The following is a 24,515-nucleotide window of genomic DNA, read 5'->3' as shown; positions in this document are numbered from 1 at the left end:
AACTTCAAAGAGAAGGTTTGTGTACTTGAACCTTTTTTCTTATTTTTTTAATTTAATATTTTGCTAAGCATTGAGTTTTAACATGTCAACACAATTATGTAATAAGATTTTAGGCTACAGTAAAATGGTTTCCTTTATGAATAATCAAATAGAGAAATGATGTGGTCAAACTGGAGCATTTGGCTGCATGGGTGAAAACATTTGAATAAACCAGCTGCTTTTTCTGCAGACAGTCTCTTTAAAATTCTTTATATCCAGTAATTACATTTGCTTTATATCACAATAAAAGCACACCTCCACCTGCACTTCTTCACCTCCATTAAAGAGATTATGTTGAAGAGTCCAAGAAAACAGAGGTGAAACACTGGATGATGGGATTCAAACACATCCAGTCATAATCCTGCAGGATTACAATTTCACTCAGGGATTAAAGTTCCAACTGTTCAGAATCTGCTTTTCTCTTCAGAACAAGTTTGAAATTTGTGTTTTGCATAAGTCAGTTTAGCATTTTGGATTGTTTTAAAACAATAAAAAGGAAATGTTCCAATAAAACACCAACAGCTCAGGAGCAGATCAGAAATATGACCTTAAGACATTCATTGGGGCATTTGTCTTCCAGGCACTTGGATTACAATCTTTACTGTGTGGAAAGACAGTTATGCCATAATTGCATAATTCCTCAGTAATTATGAATAATTTAGGTGATTGTTTTTCAGCAAGTGAAGTGCTTAAAAGCTCATTTATTCCGGTTAGAGCAACAAATCAGAAAAATCCTCATGAATTATCTGTTAGCTTCCAGTCTGAAGCAAACAGCTGCTTGTTTTCCAGCAGACTCTTTCAGGAAATGCATGCGAACAAATAAAGTAAATGACTGCATTTTAATGTGCCGTTCTTTTATTTCTCTAGTTGGTGCGATCCTGCAGCCCGTTAAAGGGCCAGCAGACCAGAACCGCCGTGTTGTTCCAGAGGTCAAAGCTGCGGCTCTGGTTCTGAAAGTGATCCATCACAGTAATGAATGAGCCGTCGTCTCACTCCGACAGTTAACCAACCTCTTACCAGCTGCTGGGAAACTCTGGAAGATGTGCAAATACAGCTGCTGTGTGTTTCCATGACATAAAGTACTGGGATCCGATTCGCTCATCACGTTTAGATCAACGCAACCGACAGCGCCGCTTTAAACCGTTAAAGAGTTTCAGTAGATTTCAGAGTTATTTCTGAAACAGAAAATTAAATCATGTTGAATTATTCAGTTGTCAAGCTCCATATTTCTTCCTTTAGATATTATATTTCTATGTGCTTTATGATCCCTAAAAATATCAATAATTCCTGGATCAATATAGCAATAATCACATATTAGTTTTAGCTCTTCTCAGTTCTGAACAACAGTTTTAAAAGATGATTCATCAGATCCTTTTATGCATCTAATTACATCTCATCATCTCAATAAAAAGCTGCATAAATGCACATTTTACACAATAGTATAAACATTTATTTTATGAGGTTTTAAGGCATAAATGAATACGTTTCCTTCTGATACCAAAGAAGCCTTTTTCTGAACTTGTTTATGTATTTTTTATTTATTCATACCTGACAATAGTTCTACCTGAAGTAAGATACTTTTGACAAATATTTTATCCTTTCTTTAATTTTTTTCGTCTAACTTGAGCGTTAGCCATGAATAAATGTTTAGACAAATATTTAATCTGGTTTGGCGTTTAGGAAAGATTCTTATAAATAACCTGAAATAAAAGTTGGCATTGTGCAATAATCATTTTTAAAAATACATAAGCTTTCACTTTTGATTGAGGTCAAATTTTAAACAAAATCCTGAAAACTAAGATTTAAGTTCGGAGGAAATTATTTCCTTTGATGTTTGTTGTTTTATATGTTTCCATGCAACACACTTTAACTGAGACTCAATGAAAAGAAATGAAACATTTATTGAAGCATCAAATTCTGTCACATCTCGTGTTTATGTTTTATTTCTTGTAAGTCTTGCATGAAACATCCTTCCAAGAGGTGGCAGACTGTAAAGTCACCACCTTGGTGTGGAGTTGGGTCCTGCAGGCCAAGTTCAGTGAACTTTGACCTCTATAGAAATCAGAGGCAGCCTGGCTCAGCTGGACATCTGCAGTAAAAACATTTACTGCAGAAAACGTGGCTGAAGCTGAGCGCTTGGTGTCACCTGTTACAAGCCAATTACACCTGAAACATCAACAAGTTCTGTCCTGATATTGATCAAATATCAATCACACAGCATCTTATCAATAAGCTAAAAGCCCCTTTAACTGAGCCCATTATTTGTGGGAACAAATCGATGTTTCCGCACCTTCCAGCAGGAAACGACGGCGCCGACACAAACCTGCTGATGTCCAACAGTCAAACACATTTCTGTCACATCAGTGCAACATTTATAGGGATTCTCATGTTTTCATGCTGCTCAGCTGAGAATGGGATAAAGTTTGGTTAAAAAAGAATGTGACCCTTTGACCTTTTCAGTGAATAAATGACAAATAAATCTGAGTGAATTGTGAAGCAAATGAAGCTGAAATGGAGAAAATATTCAGTTCCATGATCAGAAAAGGAATTGATGTAGAAAGAAGTGAAGTCATCTTGCGTTTGCTCCTCCTCTCTGGCCTCCCACCTTTCACTTTCTGTGTCCCTGCCCCTCCCCCACCTCTTTCTTTAATAACATCACCGCCCTCCCATTCCTCCTCTCTGCCTCACTCCAGCCACTCCATCCTTCTTTCAGCGGAGACAATAGTGGCAGAGCCTTTTGTCTGCAGCGACCAGCAGCGTTCAGCAGCGTTCAGCAGCGTTCAGCTGCGTTCAGCAGCGTTCAGCAGCGTTCAGCTGCGTTCAGCAGCGTTCAGCAGCGTTCAGCAGCGTTCAGCAGCGTTCAGCCACGTCGCTGCAGGCTGAGCAGAAACATCAGTCGGTCGTCAGTTTTTCTGCTAACATCAAAATCTGAACGAATCCAAAACATCTTCAGTTTTCTTCTCACTTTCTGCTCAAACAAGCGTCATCAGGCGGTTTCACCCCCCGCCTTTCTGCCTCCGCCTCCCAAGGCCCCCGCCCGCTCCATCCCTCCCTTGCCTCGTTACCACAGCAACGTGTGCTACTGCCTCGCTGTCTGCTTTGCCCTCTCCTCCAGATGGGCTCCTTTTGTTGTGTGTTGAAACAGAAAACAGGCCGCTCCGTAATTCTCCGCTGTCTTCTTCCCCTCAGTGACGGAGCGACTGGGAGATTGTAAATGTGCCGCGAGTCGCGCAGATAGACGGTGTATGATTAGCTGGTAACGCTGCTGGCAGAACAAAGGGAGAAACGGCCTGGGAATCGTTTTGGGGGTTTGACCTTTTCCCATTTGCTTTATTATAATCTTGTAGATTTGCATCGTCGAGTACATCGAGGTTTGACAATTCACGATGAAAACAAAAGGAAAAAAGCTTTCGTTGTTTCTGTGACTAATAAATATAAATTTCCAGGTCGTCTTTCTGCTCTACTGGTAAAGATGTGAAACCTAAAACATTTTTATTGCAGTTGCAAAATCTAATGAAAGAACTGAGGATAATCCAACTTTTAATTTGAGTTAAATTGTGTGTGTGTGTGTGTGTGTGCGTGCGTGCGTGCGTGCGTGCGTGCGTTCGTGCGTGCGTGCGTGCGTGCGTGCGTGTGTGTGTGTGTGTGTGTGTGTGTGTGTGAGAAACAGAAATCTTTCATTTCAATTTTGCTGTCTTTTTATAAAGACCCAATGAAGGTCTTGGTTTGCAAATTAGCCTCAAGCTAGAAAATCTCTACAAAACAAAGATTGCTTTGCTTTTAACACAACGCATTGTTTACTGCGCTCTCTTTGATTAAATACATTTGAATTGAATTGAAAATATAACTTAATATGCATTAATACTACGACCGCTGAAGCTAACATAATATTGTCTTGGAGCGCAAAGGGAAAACACACTCTTGAATCGGCTGCAGCCAGAAGTCTGTGAAGTTGCTTTGCTTCTGGTATTTCAGGCTGCATTTTATTTAAAATATTTGAGATATGCTCTCATAAAATTTAGTGAATAGGCGAATTTTATTTCCACAGAAAACTCAGAATACCATAAATAGGCAGCTGTACTCTGCATGTCTGCAGTCAGAGAAATGCTGCAAGGGTTTAAGAATGCTAACTGTTTTCTTGCCCTCAATGAGAAAATACATTTTGGATGAAAAGATGCAAAAAGTGTCACGTATACTTGATTTTAACTGAAATGTGAACATAAACCTTGGGCTCAACATATGAAAACAGAGAAATCGAATTTCCTCCAGTAAAAGCTAAATATCTGCAGCCTTTGTTAAAATCTACAGTGAACTCCCAGAGGACTCTCTGCATTAGCATCGTTATGTAACACAGATCTCCAAAATAACTGGGACTCCTGTAAAAATGGTGCCAATGAGCCAGTAGAATATGCATGAAGAGACGAAGAGATGCGCGCTCTGCAGTCAGCAGAATCATTACACTTCTGTCTCAGATTCATATCAAATACATGTGAAAACTTATTTTGAAATCATTAGAGGCTGAAATGCAATCTTGAAAGTTTATGGTTGGTATCATTAATTTACAAATTGAGACTCAGTGAAGTTTGATGCGAGTGAAGAAGCTGTTTACCAGGTTTGGCTTTGCAAACAGAGACGTCTCGACTTAAACTCTGCATCCTGCCTGTTATCTGCTCGCTGCAGACGGAGACCAAACGTTCCCATCTCTGTAAAATAAGCTTCTCAGAGTTTGGCTGAGCTGAGGTTTTGAGATAATTTCAAAGAGAAGCTGCCAATAGTTTGTGTTCTCAGCCAAAAATACAAGAAAGAGAAAAAAAAGAAATCACATCCAAATATCTGTAATTTGAGTGTGGATCACAAAACAGCATTAGTCTTTGTTTGTGCCTTTAAAATAGAGGGAGCGCTTCAGATTTCCCAACCTTTAGTGATGCAATTAGTTAGTATTTTCTGCAAGTCTCTCAGACCTCATAAAATTATAATAATGTCACGTTTTCCCTCCATCATGAGACATAAGAAAGCCTTCATATGGTATTATTTACCTGCTAATCCAAAATAATACATTTTAATTGAGAACATTTATAACAAAAGTAACTGTAAAGCAGTTCAAAGTGCTTTTCATCTTGAAAGCATGAAAACATCATCCAGCAACATCATGCATTGTAACAAACATTACATTTTAAATGGACCGGTGGCTCTTTAGAAAAATAGACACACACATACAGACGATTCTAAGTTTTGTTGCTTTATGGGTCTGATAGAAATTTTTCTTCCCAAAAGGCAGTACAGATTTCCAGTTTTGCTAAAGCCAGTGCAGCTTGAAAATGACAGATTTTTAAACATCTTTCTGTCACTCTGAATGGCAGTAAACAAAAACTAGCCCCCCGCAGCTCGACGCAGACAAAGCTGCTGTTTTAAAATCTGTGGCTGAGGCTAAAAAGTGATTCTGTGTTTAAACTCAGCCGAGTCTCTGAACCGAACAAACAACCCAGCAGATTTATTGGATGGTTGAATATTCTCAGTTCGCGATGTGATGCAGAAACTTCCTCCTGTTCTTCACTTTAAAAAAAAAGACCTTTAATCAGCTCAATATTTGGCACTAAATAATTATTAATCAATCTGAAGTCATTGGTTCTCCATTGGTTTAAAATGCTGCATGTAGTTTCAAAAGGCAGCATAGTAAATTACACATAAGCAGGTCGGATGTCTTAATGCTTATTCATCTTTAGCTGCGTTTTAATTAGTGTTGGACGCTTGTCTCCTTGTAATAAACGCAGTCCAGGTCTTCCGGGTTTGTGAACCTCTATCTGGGTTTTCTCTGTCTGAAAGGAGGTGTGATGGTTCTGTTCCTTGAAGCCAAGCTGAACACCGCTCGTTAATTTTGGGATGATTTGTTGGGTTCGTCATGTTCCTGAGGCTCCAATCATTAAACCTGGACATTCAGACAACTTTCAGCCCTGTGGAAAAAACGGGAAAAATCACAATTATTGGCATGTTTCCCTTTCAACAGACCACAGCTTTTTAAATTCACAGGTTTCATGAATTATGATGGACTGACAAGGAGCTCAGGGTGAAACCTAAAAGCACTTTCATCCATCTACCACTAGGGAGCGCACCAAAGATGATACTGCTGTTAGTTTACAGTATCCTTCATATGTTTTAACTCTAAAACCTTTAAAAGTGACATATTATGCTTTGTTAAACGCATTAGGATGTGTCTTTGGGTGATACCAAACATGTTCATTTCATTTTGATGGTGACATTTTAGTCTCCTCAGTTCTGACTATTTTTATTTCCTTTTAGAATGAGATGTCTGGAGGCTACTGTCACTTTAAATCCAAATAAGCTGCTGGCCACACCCCCAACTCAGTGTTTACACTCACATGAGAAAATATCTGAAAAAAATGCAGCTACACGTCTTTGAAAAGCAGAAGTGTAGCCTCCTGGACAACCAACAAGAATGCAGAAGTGCCTCCTGATTTGTGACGATTCATTCCGGAGGTTTTTGAAACAGCTCATTTTCCAGACACCAAAAATCTCTAATTCATTGCTGAAAAACAGTTGGGTGTTTTTTTTGTTTGTTTGTTGTTGGGTTTTTTTGTCTTTTTATAAGTGCCTGGGTTGGTTTCAGAAGCGGTGAAAACCCAAATGGAAGTACAAAAACATACAAAACATACAACTTGCATAGTGGGTCTCCTTTGATAAATCAAAGTTGTACAGTTTTATTTAAAATTGCACATTCTGCTTGAAAAATAATAATAGCGTAATTATTTATGTGAGACAATAGGATGTAACAGTAGAAAGACAGGAGAACCTGGCATGGTGTGCAGCAGATGATGTTGACCTTCATACGGCAGAAAACCCCTAAACATGAACGCAGGAAGTGTGTCAGGCAAGGCAGGACAATGAGCAGGACTGTTGTCACCATGAGGTGAGGCGGATGTTAAGGGACGTGCAAAACCTCCCAGGCTGTTTCACTACTGCAATAAAAAATGAATTTCTCAGAGGAGTCGTTCAGATCTTCATCGGCGATGCCTTTCATGCAGACCACAGATGTCTGCAACCAGGTCAGTTAACAGCGTGGTGTAAAATCTTCAGAAGCTTCAGAAATAGCGACACAGTGATGATCTCAGCATCTCAGCAAAGCAGTTCTGTGTCGCTGCACCTTGTTCGCTCCTTCTGTTTGTTTGGCAGGACAACAAGATCCTTTGAGGCTCAGTGCGATCTGTACGCACAGGCAGGTCAACCGCCTGAAACTCTCCCAGGATGCAGGAAGACAGCCAGCAGCATCATGATACACTTATAAAACACAGGAAAGAAAAAAACAAAACAAAAGCTTCTTATTAATTCCTGAAGTAGCTCTTGAATGATGTCATTACCTGCCTGATTACCTCTCAGCACTCAGTGAAGTGAAGAACCTGTGAATGCTAATGATGCTCGGCAGCTTGTTTGTTTTAGTAATTGCAGTAAAGGAGCCACTGTGCATGGAGGAGGATTTAAAGGGCCAGTGTTATGAAAATAGACTTTTCTGAGTTTTACAACATGCTATGATGTCACTGCGTCAAAAAAAAAAAAAAACTGGAGTGTTGCCCTGATTCTGCTATGCATGTTTGACAAATCCTTTAATCTCCATGGCAACCATTCAGAGCAGCCCTCTTCTGCAACTCTTCCACTCAACTCCTTCAGACTAGCCAGCAGCAATTAGCAAACACCTGGTGGGACTGCACATCTGCTGAGCTCGTTATAGAGCTGCTTCTCAGTGAAACGCTGGTAAAATTGTTGAATAGAGGAGCCATGTTGTGATGACTTCCTGAAGGCGGAGTTTCAGAAAGAGCAGGAGTTTCTTAAAGGGGCAGAGGCCCAATTTAAAGGAATTCAATTACAAAGTAAACTCAGGTTTAAGCTCTATTTGACATATATGTGTATAGTGTATATAGTATATTTATCACAACTGAAGTCAGCATAGTTATTTGATTGTGCTGTGGAGGTTGGATGAAGAGTTTGGCTTGTTTTGCAGCTGAAGGCTCTGGTCACCGTGTTAAATAATATTTTGTACAACAGAGGAGTAATCGCAGTGATTGTAGGAGGATTCTGCAAACGATGAAGTTTATATTTATAAGGAAAAAAACATGAACACTATTAGAGTTACAAGGGGAAAAGAGTTCAGAACTGTGCAGTAAGACGGATTGATCCTTTAAAACATGCTCTTTTCTAGATTAATTGAAAAAGATATTTCAACACTTCAGAGCTCTTCAAAAAGCACAACTAAATGACTGCAGGCAAAATCGATTCAGAAGTGACTCAGGTGAAATTGGATAATTTATGTCGTCTTATTTTTCTGTTTATGTTTACATTATGAATATGTTATCACAGCTAAGTTATATCACCTGTTTCATTGCTAAAAATATATTTTTCTACACAATATGACTGATTTAGAGCAGAAAAACTCAATAACCTGTTTGAAACTTCTCAGAATCGCTGGTTCCTCACCTCACCGGTTCTGGTTCTTTCTTTCTGTGTTTTTACTGTTTACCTTGTAATATGAAAAAGTTCTACTCTGTAACAGAACACCAATAAATGGGTTGAAATGGTCACAGCACAGCAGAGGTGAATTGGTCTGATTGGCTAAAAGGTCTGAGAGAAAAAACAGAGATAAACACGATGAGAGGAAAGCAGATTGAAGAAATCAGAGCCGGATAGAGAAATCCCAAACTCAGAAACTTCTTCATTTCTAAAAGCAAATAGAAATAAAATCAAAGAAAAGCTTTTTCCTGTGGAAGTTGGTGAAAAGAGTTCAGGCCAAACTGAAGCAGCATAAATATGTCGGCGCATTCCTGAAAGTCTCATCCTTGATTCCTCCCATTTTCCACATTAAGTCCACTCTGTTTCCCATAAAGGAGGTTTCTGAATGGCCAAAGTCATCACTGCAGGCTACACTTTCAAAAAAAAGCCCTCAGATTACCGCTGACCCCCATTCTGAACCGCATTTGTTCCTCCACGTTATTTTATTTAATGTGGATTAAAAGTGACAGAAGCAGAGCAGAACATGGAGGGAACTCATCAACCTGTGTTGTACCAAGCCTGAGAAAAAACACGATGGGGGATAAAAAGATTTATGAGCAGAAGTCGGGCACACGCGAAGCGTAGAAGACACGTCAGGTTTTATTACATCAGCTGCCTAACAGCGCGCTGCTGATGGACTCACTGCCTGCTGAAACATTGATTTCATCTAAATATCTGATTCTGTTTCAGGTTTTTCTGCAGCAGCCACAGAAGCTCAGCATGATGTTAATGTCAAAAGGGGAAATAATCAGTTATTTAATCATTTCTTGAAATATGTTTGCATGTATTTAACATAATGGCTTTAGAGTTGCATGTAACGATCAGTGAGAACAAAAGCATGAATACATTGAAGCCTTGAGCGCTGCACAGAAGCAGTGATTGCTTTTCATCCATATACATGCTTTTGTTTAAGAGCAACATTTAAAATCAACATCAGCATCTAACTAAAACAAAAAGCACATTAAAGCAGTGCATTATGGGTGTTTTTTTATTAATTATTTAAAGTTTCACTGTACCGCTACAAAAATGTGTCTCTAAATCAATGAAACCTTAAAAGTCTTTCTTCCTCTGCTGAAGTTTTTGAATCTGCAAAACTAAATCATCTGCATTTCCATCCAGTGTTTGATGTAACAAAACAAAACAGTAAAATAACTTTAAATCATAAATATTGATCCAAATGAAGCAACTCATTGCTGCTGTAACCAGTTATCAGTTTTCCTATTGAGGGAAACAAATTTGTGCTTATTTTTATTTGAAAGAATTATCATTTTTTGGGAAGAGAATCAGGCCCACAGCATCACAGATCCTCTACCATGCTGAATAAATTGGATACACTCATGCTTTGTTTTACACCAGATTTTACCAAAGTTTTGAGCTTTTCAGCAATAAAAAGTCCAATGTTTTCACCGGATAGTGACGATAATAACTTTTGCTTCTTTTTTTGGTAACTTTATGGCTTTGACTCAGTAATCATAACCCCATAAAGTCTTTGTATTTTCTAAGATTATTCATTAAATCCACCAATCCTGACACTAAGATGCACAAATGCATTTAACCAAATTTAATGATCCTGTCATTTAAAAATTCACCAATAAAAACAGTTTTGGTGAGTTTTAACATTAACAATTGGAATTTATCATAACAAAAATAAATCAAAATTCATATAATTTCTAAATGCATCACGATGAATGATAAACGATGTAATAAATGCAGACTTTATGTGGTGATAAATCAGGTGTAAATCAGGATGTAACCGATGACTGAAGGAAACGGTTCTTTTTTTTTTTGATCTTCTGACTTTGATTATTCAACTTCAAAACTGATCCATAGATTTTGACGTCCATCACTTATATTAACAGCTTGTTTGCGTGTCGTGTCTGTTTGTCTCTTTGGAGTCATAAACTGTTCAGAGTTATCTGATTGTGCTCACAATTAGCTACCAGTACAAGAAACATTGGATTTCTTTTAACGAAAAACAGCAGAAACAAATGGGAAACCTGTGTCCCCATCATGCTGCTCATTCCTAATCGTTCCTCTCTGGTTGCATTTACATGCCACACGCCTCCTGTGCAGCGTCACCAGTCTGTGTTTGTTATCACTCCAGAGGCGACCTCTGATGTTCCCGCTGTGTCTGTGGCTGGACAGGGGCTCAGCGATAACTCACAGCGATGCTGTGAATCTGTTTCCCATCATCTGACTCCATCCCGCCTCACGCTGCTGTCAAAGCTCCGCTTGAGGAACCGAATAATAAATGATCAGCCTTTCACTTCCAGGTTTCACTAGAAACTCATTTAAATCTTCCAGGATGCGCTGATAAACAGAGCAACCAGGATCCATGGCTGAAATGTTTTTCTTATATTGTTATCCCATTTTTCTCCCATTAGACAATCACAGGTTTTTCTCTCTGCTGCCAGTTTGAACAGATCAATTTTATGTGTAATCAATAGAGCCTAATTGGTTTTAATCTGTTCTATAAATAATTACTCTGGCTGTTGGGGCCTTACAGCCGACGCAGGGTTACAGTGCATGTATAAATCTCTCCTGTTTGACTTTGTCGTAGCGTCGGATGCTGACTCTGTCCTCCTGCTGCTGATGCTGATGCTGCGTCCTCCGCCAGCTAATCAATACACAACGTCTGAGGACGCTTCGCACAGAAGCACTTCGGTGTTGGAAAATAACTGCAAGAGCATTTACTATTAAAAACTGAAAATAATACGAGCTAGTGTATCACTCAAATTAGATTTTTTTTAATTGCACTGACAGAAACGTTGGTTCATGTTGCGGTGACTACAGTTTGAGTTACAGCTGCATCCACTGAGCTGCTTCTGCAACCCGGAGCCATAAACTGCAAAAACATCAAATGTTTCTGTCTAGTTTCTAGTGCAAATATCTCAGCACAACTGAAATAAGACAAAACTATCTGTTTCAAAACCTCTGGTTTATTCATTTGAAGGAAATGATAAAACATTTTTTAAAAGCCCAGATTTCCTTTGAGACATTAGAAACATCCATTCTGCCTTTTTCCACCACAGTGGAAAACTGAAATACTTGAAACATTTACAGTATTTAAAGAGAATATGCTTAATTCACACCTGGATTATTTTGTCTGTTATGCGAACACGCCTCTCCCCATCGTAGCATGTTTATTTATTTCTGATGTCTGAAACTTTGCCAGCCTGCTGAGCCTCAATCCAAACGTAATTACATCCAATCAGAGCAGCCTACTGTCTCCCAACGCTCAGCAGTTCAAAATCTTGCGTTTTCATGTTCCGCTGTGAGTTCAGGAAAGGATCATTCCACCCAAACACTGAAGCTGTGGCATCTGAAAAACGACGGACGCCTGAATCAGAAAGGTTTCCTGCTGTGTGTCATGTTCAGGCTCTGCTCTAAAGCTCGTTTTAGACATTTACATCACTACAGTTGTTAAATCTTCTGAACTGGAGCTCTGGCGATACGATCCCAGCCCAAATCCTTTCAGTCACACTGCGACTCTGAAGCTTGTTTTCAGACTCGACCTGCTGGAGTTTATTAACATGAAGTAGATTCCAGCTGCTCTTCGACGCTACATTTCATTTCATAACAAGAAAATCCAAACATGAACACGAAAATATTCCCCTGCAAATCATCAGCACTAATTCAAAACTATTGTTTCATTTCTTTGTTAAAAATTAAGAAATTGATTTTGAACATTTTAAGGGATATTTCTGGAAATTTATGTTAAACAAAACACAGTTTCCAAACTAACAGCTAATATTTTGCTGTTGAATTTTATATTCTAAAGTGGAAATTTACAGCAAACAGAAACAACAAGATGCTTCACATCATAAACACATCAGAGACATTGCATTTCATCAAATGTCACTGTCAAAATCATCAACACAAATGAAATATGTTGACCAATTTAATATAAATTAAACTATAAACACCCAGCCACTTAAAAGCCGACTAGAGATTCATTTCCATTTCCTGAAATGAAAAGATATAGAAAAACATAATCAACTTCAAGAGTTTATGAAATCATTTGTTGTTGTTTTTTTTTCAAACCTGCAAAAATTAGTTTCAAACCTATAATAATTCACAGATCTATTTTCTACTGACACTAAACCATTTTGTCTGTGTTCAGTTTATTGTGTGTGTAAAACTTAAACAATAAAACAGTCGTTGCAGTTTTACTACAATTGATTTCATTTGAGCAGCAGCATCTCAGAGAGCGAGCAATAAATTGAAACCATCAGTAAAACGTATCTTTAGCTCCTGTTTCTGTCAGTCTCCTGATGTGAAACGAATGCAGCCAGAATGTCAACGTTAATCCGTTCCATCATGGTCGACGAGACAATGAAAATCATTACTGTAATTACTGCTGAAGGAAAAGAGCGGCGTCTGTAAGATTAGCAGATTTTACTAGCTGGTTGTGGCCTGGGTTCAGGTTTGGAGGCAAACCTGCCAGAGTGCTTTATGTCATGAAGCAGGAAGTGGGAAGGTGCATTTCTTTAAGACCAAGTCAGGCTTTAGGGAGCAAATCATTTCTAATGTGTTTATCTTCCTCAGTGGAGCCACAGGCTCCGAGGAAGAGGAGGAGGAGGAGGAGGAAGATGAGTCAGCATCACAAAACAGAAATGTTGGAGTGAAAAGCATCAGATCGACATGCTGTCCAGTTGTAAACTGTCTCTTCTCAATCTCCTGTCGTTTTTTTGCCTCTTCAGCATTTTGTTCCTAAAATCATCCCCTCCCCTCAGAAAGTGACCTGCAGCAGGAATAAAGTTCTCATTTCTTTAGGATCGACTTTCGCCTGGCGGCTGGCCGGCATCAAAGGAAACGCTGAAGTGGTTCTGACTCTTAATGTTTAAGCTTCTTATTTGTCAACTAGTTCAGCTTCAAAATGTTGATTTATAACCCCATCAAGAATGAAAACAACTTTAAAAATACATATAAAGATTCAAATTGTTGCGGTTTATTTTTGGGAGGCAGATTCTCTGTTTTTAACTTGCCTTTCAAACATTAAACATGAAAAGGATCGTCACAAAATCAGAACAAGACGAAGGAAGTTGATAAAAGGACCACAAGTCACAGCAGCAACCTTTTGTCACTGATTTTAACTTCTGTGGTGAAGTTTGTCTGGATGTGATGGTGGAACAGACTTTATTCCTAATTTAATAATTATGATGTATGATTTAAGTCCGTTGCAGAATTGTGACATATTTATCAGTAATGTAAAAGTCGGATGAAATGCGACATGATCATTCAAAACTATCGGAAATGTATTGGATTTCGTTCTATGTGTTGAAGTGGCTCCAGTTGGATTTTTTGTGGTGATAAGTTGGGAATTGGACGGTTCTGACTGCAATGTAAAAGTCGGTTAGAGGTTAGGGGTTAGGAGTTAGGGGTTAGGGTTAGGGGTTAGGGTTAGGGGTTAGGGGTTAGGGTTAACCCTTTGCAGATTATGGGCCAAAAGGGACGCATTCGACTTCTCTGTGAAATGAGCCTACAAGTCAAATTAATAAAACACATTTTTATTATATAATTAGGATCTGCTGACTATCATCATTATGATTTTATTGTTTTCTAGAAAAAGGGAAACCGTCTCACTATTTGGAAAATGTCTTTCGCTTTGGATAATTCTCGTATGAAAGTATGTCAGTCCTACAGATTCCTGTTGATCCTGTTGATCCTGCAGTCAGGATCCTGCAGCTCTTTTTCCATTTTCAGGTGCTCATGCATAATGCAGCAGGTCTCTTCATCAAAGTGGAAATGGCTGCCAGGCAAAGGGCAGGCCAAGGTTCACACACAGAGGAGCAACACGTCAGCATGGTCACTAAAACACATTTCTCTCCCATGTGGGTCAATAGTGTCGCTACAGATTATACTGTCCTGGTATTTGAATTAAAAACTTTTTTTTTATCTCTAAATGCATCTGCTTTCAGATGTTAAAAGAAAATCCGTTTCTTGTCCATCTGCTGTGGCAGATGAAAGATCATTTACATCCTGTGGGGAAAATCAGATCGAAACATCTGAAACATGCAAGGAAGTTAGATTTTAAGAAAACCACTTCCTGTTTGTTACACCAGAGATAATTCTTAGATTTCTGTTCGTATGCTGTGCTAACTGTTAGCTTCCTCAACTACGTTTTACTTCAGTTTTGAGTTTGATTGCTACGCAGCATTCTATTACAGAAACAGAAAAGTTTTGTTCTGATGGCAAATCAAAATATTAACTCTCAAATTTAATTCTTAGTTACACAGATCCACTAAAAGCTTTTTAAGTGTTCATCTCCAAACAAAAGCAGAATTACTTTGGAATTGCAAATGGAGGTGAGTCATAACCTTTCATTTTAAAAATGTGCAACTATTAGAAACATTTCTAATACCACAAACATCTTGCTGAGATATTTAGTTTGATGCTGGATAAACATAGTTGATAAAATGCTGGTTTTCTGTCCTTACATGTGAAATACAAAGTGTTTGTGATAAAGTGCTGCTGCTGCTGCCAGAGTCTCAATATGCAAAAGTTACAAGTTAATATACAGCATAATGTTAACAATGAGCATAAAAGTGGAGTTTCCAAACTGTCCTTAATCAGAGATCTGAACTGGAACGAGACTCTGTGGGAACCTGCAGCAGCCAGTCGGGACTCAAACACTTCTAGAAACCATTTTCAAGTCAATCATCCTGGATGGTTTTGCTTTGATGAATTTATCAGCGTTATGCTGATGGGATGAATGTTTTTCTGCAAAAATGAAAGAAAACATTAAAGGTTCTGGGACTGAACTTTAACTAGGACTTTGGGATATTCAGATGGATTCATGAGGAGTAAAATTTATTTACCTGTTTTATTTTTATATCTCTTATGCTGTGAAAGTTATATAAATATGTCTCTTAGAGGTTTGTTAGTTCAATTTTGATAGTTTTGCAAAAAAGCATTGAAAGCTGACATGATTGTGTTGTTTTAGATTTTGTACAATTTGTCTGTATATTGTTTTATTTATCAGAGTTTTGGTTTACTTTCTCTTGGTTAGTGTGGCTTGTTAGTCAAAGTTATGTCAGATTTGGTCTCTTGACGTTTATTGCTTTGATTGCTCAGTTTAATATTTCCATGTCTTCTATTTTCTGCAGCTTTTGTTGCATTACTTGGCTTCGCTTTATGTTAAATCCTGATTATGTTTGTTGTTTAATCTCACCTGTTTCTTCTAGAGTAATCAACTTGTTTTGCATCTTTCTTTTGATCATTCTAGAAAAGGAATGGATTTATTTTTACTGTGTATATTAAGTGCAGATTTAGTGATATAATTCAGATAGAAAATATGTAAAAACATTATGTGGCAATTTTCATAAAATTTCATTTTTGGACAAAACTTTTGAAATTTTTGATAAATTTTATATTTTTCTTTAACCCAAATGTTAGATAATTTTACTTTGACCAAACAATTTTTGCCCATTATCGACAGATGACGTCTGGTGAAGCAGAAACTTTTCCACCATTCTGACCAGGTTAATGCCCAGACTTTAACTGACTTCTGCCACTTTTATCTTCTTCTTCTCTCCTTTAATGTGCCAAAATATTTTTTCCCACTTTTTCTAAATTAAAGTCAACTGCAAGCAGTTTTTATCAGAGCGTAATCTCGCCTTGATATTGGACCGCAGCCGAATTATGACTCAGACACATCAGCAGTGGGCCGTCGTTATAATAATTGTGTCCAGACTTCTCGCTGCGCTGGACTCCGATGCCGCACGCCAACCTGCAGCAACACAAACTCATTTCCCTCCGGGTTTGAGCTGCGGTGCCTCTAAAATAGACCCCACCATTTCCTACTTAATATGCGATTAGAGACCATTTGCAAAAGTAATCTAATGAAAAGGGACAGGAAACTCGCAGAGGTAATTTTGTGTAATCAAGATCTCAGTGTTTCTCTCTGTGGGTCGACTGGTTGATAAAACACAAGAAATCTGAAATAAATACCTTCAGGATGACAGTCAGCCTTAAATAAAACAAATGTTTTGGGAGGATCTGAACTGAATCTGATAGAAATTAATTAGGGTGATGGCAAAGAGTGTTTCCAAACACTTATTAAGAAGCTGTCAAAATTTCAGAGTAAAACTGCAAGAAATCTTATCAACATGTATAATCACATTGCTGTGATGTGATTAATTTCTGCTGCTGGGATGAATTAATTTCAATAAAAACTGATTTTTTTATCCTTTCAAAAATAAATTTACTAGTGTAGTAATTAAACTCTAATTACCTCTCGTTTGAGATTGCATAGATTAAATTAAATTAAGTTAAATTAGTGTTAAATGCAACTGAAGTGTACAAGGAAATATATACTGCTTTATTATTATGATTTAAAAGTAGTTTTGTTCTATTGGTTTTAGTGAAATTATTAAAAAGTAAAACTTTTTGCCCCCTTGTTTTCCTGATAAAATGATCTTTTGCATCTTTATTAATTTTGTGTTTTTCTGTTTCTAACAGGACAGTTTTCCTGCGAGGTTCGGAGGGATCCACTTTGTGAACCAGCCCTGGTACATCCACGCCCTCTACACGGTGATCCGACCCTTCCTCAAAGACAAGACCAGGAAAAGGGTCAGACCAGAGGCTTAATGAAACTCTGCACTGTCAACTATCAGCAATAACTCACAAACAATCTGACTCTTCAACAGTTTGCTTTCCACACACTGCAGCAGTTATTAATATTCTGTTTTATTCAAGATTGTATTTCTGTTATGATCAAAAACCTAAACCCAGTGAAGGACCGGTCGTGTGAACACTGCACCGTCTCGTCGCTCATTGTTTGCAGCTCTGACAGAGGAGAAGCAAATTGCTTTTTTTAGGTCAGCAACTGCTGGCACTTATTAATCTGGGAAGGGTTACAAGGTCATTGTCAAACAATGTGAAAGGCCTCACAATGCAGGGAAACAGAAAAACCTTTAACACGGCCACAAATCTCTCCAAGAGCAAAAACTCCAGCAAATTCTCAGAAAGAAAAGAGAAACTTTAAAAAAAAACCAAGAGCTTCATCTTAGATCCTACAGACTTCAATAAGGATGTTAAATGTTAAAGTTCATTACGACACATTGAATAAAAATGTAATAAACATCGTAGCATTGTAGTTGTTAAGTAAATTAAGTTATTTTGCATTATAAATGAACAGCAAATAGATGCTAGCTTTGATTCCTCTTCTTTCTTTTATAATTCAGACCACCAGAGTCAAACATTTACTCTAAAAACAAATCTTAGGAGATTTCCAGTCCTGCATTTCTTTCCTTTTTGCAGATTTTCATGCACGGTAACAACCTGAACAGCCTCCACCAGCTGATCCACCCGGAGATCCTGCCGTCTGAGCTGGGTGGGATGATGCCGCCGTACGATATGGGGACGTGGGCGCGCACGCTGCTGGACCACGCCTACGACGAGGAGACGGACTACTGCCCCGAGTCCTACACTCTGTCGGTGCAAGACCTGGAGAGAGACCTGGAGAAAAACATGTCCCCGAAAACCATGAAGAGGTCAGACTATTTATCAAGTTGACTGATTCAAAAAATCTTCACCATTTATTTAAATTAAATCCTCAACAAAAAGTTAACTTCCATGAGGTCAGACCAGAGAACCAGACTCTGTTGGAGTTCATGTTCACCGAACAACATGATCCACTGTGACAGTAAATCATCTCGTCACATGAGACATAATGAGACTCCAACGTGTTTATGATATGGAAGACAAACAATCCTGAGCTGACACAACAAACCGGCACTGCGGGCATCACACTGTCAACACTTACTGTTGAGTCACTAATTAATCATCAAGTAATGAATCATCAGGTAATTAGTCTGGAGAGTTGAAAATATTCTGCTGTTTGACTCAATCGGTTTCAGTTCTGACATGTTTGTGTGAATTATTGTTTATAGAAATTATTTCCAAATGCTTATAAGATAGGCTTTACTGTTTTGAAACATAATATTTATTAAGAGCAGTCATTTAGGAACTAAATGAAAAATGTACACACTTTTATGACATTTTCTATTTTCTTTTAGTAGTTTATGGTACTAATTCATTCATTTTTTCACATTTTAGTTCAGGAAACATTTAACTTGTGGTGGATTTTTTGCAGATCTTTGTTTGCTGTTACAGGTGTTTGTGTGGAAACAGTGATGCAGTTGCTCCCCAGCTCTGCCTGCATCTTATTGACTGTTTTTGCTGCTGCAGGTCTCAGTCAGTGGTGGAGCCAGGAGTCCTGAAGAGACCGGACAAAGTGAAGAGTGAAGAAGACAACCTGCAGCCGCTGCTGTCGTTGGACTAAACGCCCAAAGTTACAGCGGAGAAGCAGGAATAGATCAATATTTCAATTCCTAAAAAAGTACCTGTGCACATACTGGAAGCAACTCTCATCCTGCAGAAAGACGTTCCTTCAAACTTTAGGGAAAGCAGCAGGGACAGAAACCGACGAGCTTCTGATGGTCCTCTATACAGTATATTTATTTATGTAGTTTCATGTCAAGTGCCAATTCCAGAAACTGTAAATATGAAGTCTTTAAACAATCCAGAGCGGCGCAGGGAAGGCTGGTCTTCAGGCCGAGCGGAGCCGCAGAGGGACGTGTGGAGGAAACGGTTCCCACGGTTGCTACAGGAGGACGGATGTGAGAAAACTGCAAAGCATATTTCAAAGAGGGCTTCAGGCCACAGCAGCAGGATTTTTTTATATCTTTGAAGAAAAAAACTCTGTACATGGACCAGAAGGAGGCCGCAGAAAAACAGACACTGCTTGTTTTCTTGTAAGATTTTTCCGATGACAATAACGTCTAAAATCTCCGTCTCTCTCCAGTTATCTTTTGGAAAAGCAAACCTCCCTTTACGGTAAGAGTTGTCTCTGTGAATCATCGGCTTTTTCCCCCCTTCAGCCATTTTCTCTCCATCTGACCCAGATGTCACAGAAAACGGCTCCGCTCCACCATTAGAAGACCCACAGAGCCGCAGGCTCTCTTCCTCCTCAGAAGTCCTACTTTCAGAACCTAATGGGTTTAGCCACTAAAACCAGGGCTAAATATAATTTTATAAAAGCAAAGTTCTTTTGCTTTGTGGCACTTTTTGTGTTGCAAGGTGGGAAAATTTTGGGTGACAACGTTCATCCAAAGCATAAATAAATCAGTGAGTAGCTGCAGTTTAACTTTCACTTCAGGGTAAAGATTTTTTCACTATGTAAGATTTATAGAAATAGATGTTATAGAATGCACAGTTTCTTTTGCTTCTGCAGGAAATCATATGTACATAATGCAGCAAATGTACTGCAGGTTTATTGGCTCATGTTAAAAAAAAAACTATTTATTGTTTTCGATTTAAAATTTGCGACCGATCCACACATCAATTTAGCTTTTCACTTTTATAGTACAGATATATTTTTTATTTCTGTGTCTGGTTTGATTTCAGGCTTTATAGTTCAAACTTGTCAGTTAGTTTAAACCTCTATTACAGTAGAGTTATAATCAATTAGATATGCATCTATTTGGAGGATAATCACTTACATATTATGAATTAGGGTGATTGCAGATAGAAAAAAGAAAGAAGTGCATTTCTGCCAAAAAAACAAAAACAACTTCAAAATGTTTCTACTTTTGAAACTCAAAAAGTTTCCAAATTGTTTCTATTTGCACTGGTCCAAATAAACCATCAATAAAATTTGAGATTTTTTCTCAGAATTCTGACTTTTGATCTCAAAATTCTGACAAATAAAAGTAAAAAATGAATTCTGAGAAAAATAATCATTTATTATTTTTTTCTTTTTCAGAAAACACACAATGTCCCAAAAAATCCAAATGAACTCTGGATGTTTAGTTTTTAATGTTTCTGACCTGCAGACATTACAAACTGCAATAAAGTGTCTCTCATTAGTAAATGTAGGTTATAGACACAGAAAATAATCAATGGTTTATGTCAGAACTTTCTTTTTTTAGCTTTAAACACAAAGAGAGAAAAACTCAAACATATTCCAAACAGTTTGGACATTTATTTTCTGTAAAAAGGCCTTTAAGTACTTAGAGTTTAGGTTGAATTTTATATTGAGAGTACAGATGTTATAATTAGTGAGATTTTTTATTTAAATTGCATAGATAAGATAGAAGCTTTAACTCAGCATTTGCTCCACCCTGTTTTTTATTTTATTTTTGGAGTTTATTGAAATGCATCCGGCCCTGATGCTGTTTGATAAACGGCTGTCGCAGTTTTTCCACATCAGGCGAATGAAGTGCAAAGCTTCGACCAGTGAATGTCAGCAGCGTCTCTCCGGCTGGAGAACGGGCAGCCGGGCGGGTCAGGGGTCAGAGCTGGACCCGCTCGGAGGCGTCCGGCTGAACGCAGAGCGACAGCTGGGATGTTCAGACGCTGCTCAGCATCAGCCTGGCCTCCGGACCGCAGACAGGAACCCGCCGCTCTGAGGCTCACACTTTCATTCACTCAATTTATACTCAGCTTGTCCCTCTGAGCAAAAAGCTGCTCAACATTTGTAAAAATTTGGCTTTGATGGTTCCTGCATAAAAAAAAAAATATTGGTGTATTTTTCACAATGAAACATTTGTTCACTTTTTTAAATATTTTTTACATAAAAGCTGCACAAATTTGAGATAATTTCCTTTCTGCTCCATTTGAGCAAGTGTGAGGGTAATATGCATCAAATCTTCATGCAAAGATTTACAGAAGGTCTAAAAGTTTCAAATCCTTTTAACGCTCAATTTACTTCAAATGTAAAAAAAAAGATTTGTAATTTCTTCCCCTAAATTTGAAGTGCTTAATTCCATGTTAGGCAGGATAGTCCTGCTTTCACCAGAGATTTGCAGAAAATGAAAACATTTTCAGGTCGTTAAGCAGCCATTTTAAAAATTAGTCCTGCTAAATTTGTCTGCCTGGATGTGAAATATAATAATAGAAACTGAGCTAACAACAAGAATCAGGCTAAGTTTGATCATAAATACCGATCATTTCAATATATTTTGACCTGGACTCAAACTAATTGGTACATCCACTTTTTAAGAGATGTGGCTAATATTTTGAAATTGACATTTTTTGGGCCGTGAGGAGTTTAATGTGACTTAATCGAAGTTTATGTTTGGGGTATAAAGTTTCTATAAACAAAGTAAATGTCCTCTATAAACTGGGTAAAATTAAACAGTTTTAAACGAATGTAAGGAAGAAACACTTTGAGCTATAAACTTAAGCAGTTAACACTTATTTCACTAGTTGTTCTAGTAAAATTTCTGTAAAAATAGACAAAATATTTTCTGATGTTGTTAAATGATGCAGCCAAATATATTCTGGTTTAAAAAGAGGAACACTGTTGCTGTTTTTTGTTCATATTAATCTAGCTTAAGTTTTAGATTTTATTTGTGAGTTTTTGTTTGCAAAAAAAAAAAAAAAGCAAAATAATGAACCAGATCCACTAAAGGGCAAAATTTGAATCTGAGAAAATGCAACAATCCTTCACAGAAGCTACCGGGTGCTTAGACTTTACTTTCTGTGCATAAACAAACACCTTGGATGTATTTTTTTAAGGTTATCAAACAGCATGGTGGGGGTCAGAGGTCAGGAGGTGTAAAGACAAACAGGGACACACACTCTCTCACACACACTCTCACACAGCCACTGTAGATGCTTCCAGTTGTTGGGATGAAACGTTTACATGAACTAGACATGTACACTGCTTGAATATCGCTCCACTCCATGAACTCAGAGCCTCCTGCTGCTCCACCGAAGGTTTCGAAGATTAAAGTGATAGAAGTGAATTTCACTGGTTGTTTTGTGTGACAGTATTTAACAGATGGTTATACAAAAGATCTTTAATTTTACAACAAAATGTTCTTTTCTGGTAATTCCTCACTGAACATTTAGTATTTTTGATGTTTATTTTGTCAGTATTTTTATGGAAATACTAATGTTACTAATGTTTATTATAAAAATGTCAGATGTGTGCTTTTTAAACCGTGAGCAATCAGAAATAAGTTTCATATTTAAGAAATTCAGCATTTTGAATGTTTTTCTACATGATGTTTTGTCTTTCTTCCCAAAGTTTTCATTAGAATAAAAAATAAAAAACAACCTAAAAACCACCTAAGGTGCCACCCTGGAGGTTCACAGATCTTCATACACATTTACCAAAACATTTTAACCAAAATTTTAGATCTTTACGAAACAGTATGATATAAAAAGTGACAGCAGTCTTTAAAAAGCTACACTTTGTAATTTATTTTATAAAAAAATGTGCAGTTCAGTTTATTTTCTCATGATAAAATTTAGTCACACCTCAAAAAGATTTGTATAAATAACTAAACCTAAAGATGGGGAGTTTTTCCCATCGTATTGAAATTAGTGTAATTCATAAAACTGCAATGGAAACTTTTTTTGACCATCAACCAGCTGTTACTATCTGTGGAAAAGACGAAGAAGACGACAGGAAATAGTTGGAGGATGATGGAGTGATGTAATCTTTACTGACTTATTGTGTAAACAAACATATTCATGCAATTGCAAAATTATTGATATTCCACAAAAACACAAAGTTTTGAGTACATCTGTCATGAAAATGCAGCTGCTGTTTATAAAACCCAGGAACCTCCATGATGGTAACTGATGTGATTTCCAGCTGATTTGGTTATGAAATGGTGCATCTTTTATTTTTTTTACTCATGCTAAGCAGGAAACAAGACACAGCGCTGAAGTTTCACTTGTTTCAAGTATTTCTTGGTTTCACCTTGGTTTGTTTTCAGTAAATCCTCCCAGCTTTCATGAACTTGAGTTGAATAACTTTTCACTGATCTAATCATCTTTCCCCCCTGAGTTAAAATTCTCTGCATACAGCCTGACTTCATTAATCCATTTTTATTTCCTCTGCTCTCCATCACGCTCTTGTCATACAGTATTTTGTAATAATCGATAGCTGTGAGCGGTTTAATTCTCACTGACTTTGAATTGTGTTACGTCTCTGCCAAAGCCACTTGTTCCACTGAGAATCTAATGTATTGTTTCTGATCATTAAGTATTTGTGCACTGATGACATTGAATGATCTTTTCTTACGGATCTGTAATTTCTTGAGGAGAAAAGAAATGAATGCATAATTTTGAGTTTACTCACTTCTTCCTTTCTCACAGTTTTTTGATTGTATAGTTACATTAGGAAGATCACACTGAAGCAGAAATGTGAAGTTATTATGGAAAGCCAGTATATTATAGGAGCAAAAACTGTCCAGTTAGCAGGTGTTCTGTGTGTAAATGTCCTCAAACACAATTTGCTGAAATGTAAAATGATCAAAATAAATATGGACATGCAGATTTTCTTACTCTGTTGTTTTTGATTTTGTTTCTTTTAATATTTGAAACAAGATCAACTGCAAAAATTGGGACTTTCAGATAAAAATACACTCATCTCACTGTCTAGTTTAATAGATTTCTCATTTAAAAGAATAAATGTAAATCTTGTGAAAGGTAGGAATGTGTGTAAATGTTAAGAGGTCAGAATGCCACAGGAGTCAAAATGAAATGACCTTCACTTACATCCAAGAGTTAGAGATCATTGATGACCACACTCTGGTCTGGTAGGTGGCGGTAAATGCACCTTAAGTTGGTTGAAAAAAAAAAAAACAGAAGAAGAAGAAGAAGAAGAAAGCAGAGCAGGAGAAAGAAACAACAGACATGCAGGGAAACAATACATGACATCTAAAATGGTAAGATTTAAATGTATTCCTAAACTAAAACAGAATTTAACCAAATAAACAATGAAGATAACATCAAAAACAGAAGCATGGATGAAAATCAAAGTTCTAACAACTTAGAATCACAAACGCAAGATAATTACAAGATAATTCAGCTTCTCTTTTGTTTTTTGTTTTTTTAATCAGGTATTTAAAATATTAACTGTATTTAATCCTGACTGGCTTTGATACTTTTCTCTC

At 37.5% G+C, this 24,515-nt stretch overlaps 1 protein-coding gene across 1 annotated transcript in view; it reads left to right on the top strand.

Moving 5' to 3' along the window:
* Nucleotides 1-23,893, top strand: part of clvs2 (clavesin 2) — a 34,227-nt gene extending 10,334 nt beyond the window's left edge. Inside the window, exons 3-5 of the mRNA XM_055054386.1 lie at nt 17,059-17,169; nt 17,860-18,092; nt 18,790-23,893. Of these exons, the coding sequence (XP_054910361.1) occupies nt 17,059-17,169; nt 17,860-18,092; nt 18,790-18,883 (438 nt within the window). The 3' untranslated portion in view covers nt 18,884-23,893. The remainder of the gene's footprint in view (nt 1-17,058; nt 17,170-17,859; nt 18,093-18,789) is intronic.
* The last annotated feature ends 622 nt before the right edge of the window (nt 23,894-24,515 follow it).

This window comes from Poeciliopsis prolifica, unplaced genomic scaffold, assembly GCF_027474105.1.
Source record: "Poeciliopsis prolifica strain line A6 unplaced genomic scaffold, Auburn_PproV2 SCAFFOLD039, whole genome shotgun sequence".
In the NCBI taxonomy this organism is placed as follows: Eukaryota; Metazoa; Chordata; class Actinopteri; order Cyprinodontiformes; family Poeciliidae; genus Poeciliopsis; species Poeciliopsis prolifica.
The sequence above is the reverse complement of the archived record's forward strand: the minus strand, read 5'-3'. Positions and strand labels throughout refer to the sequence as shown.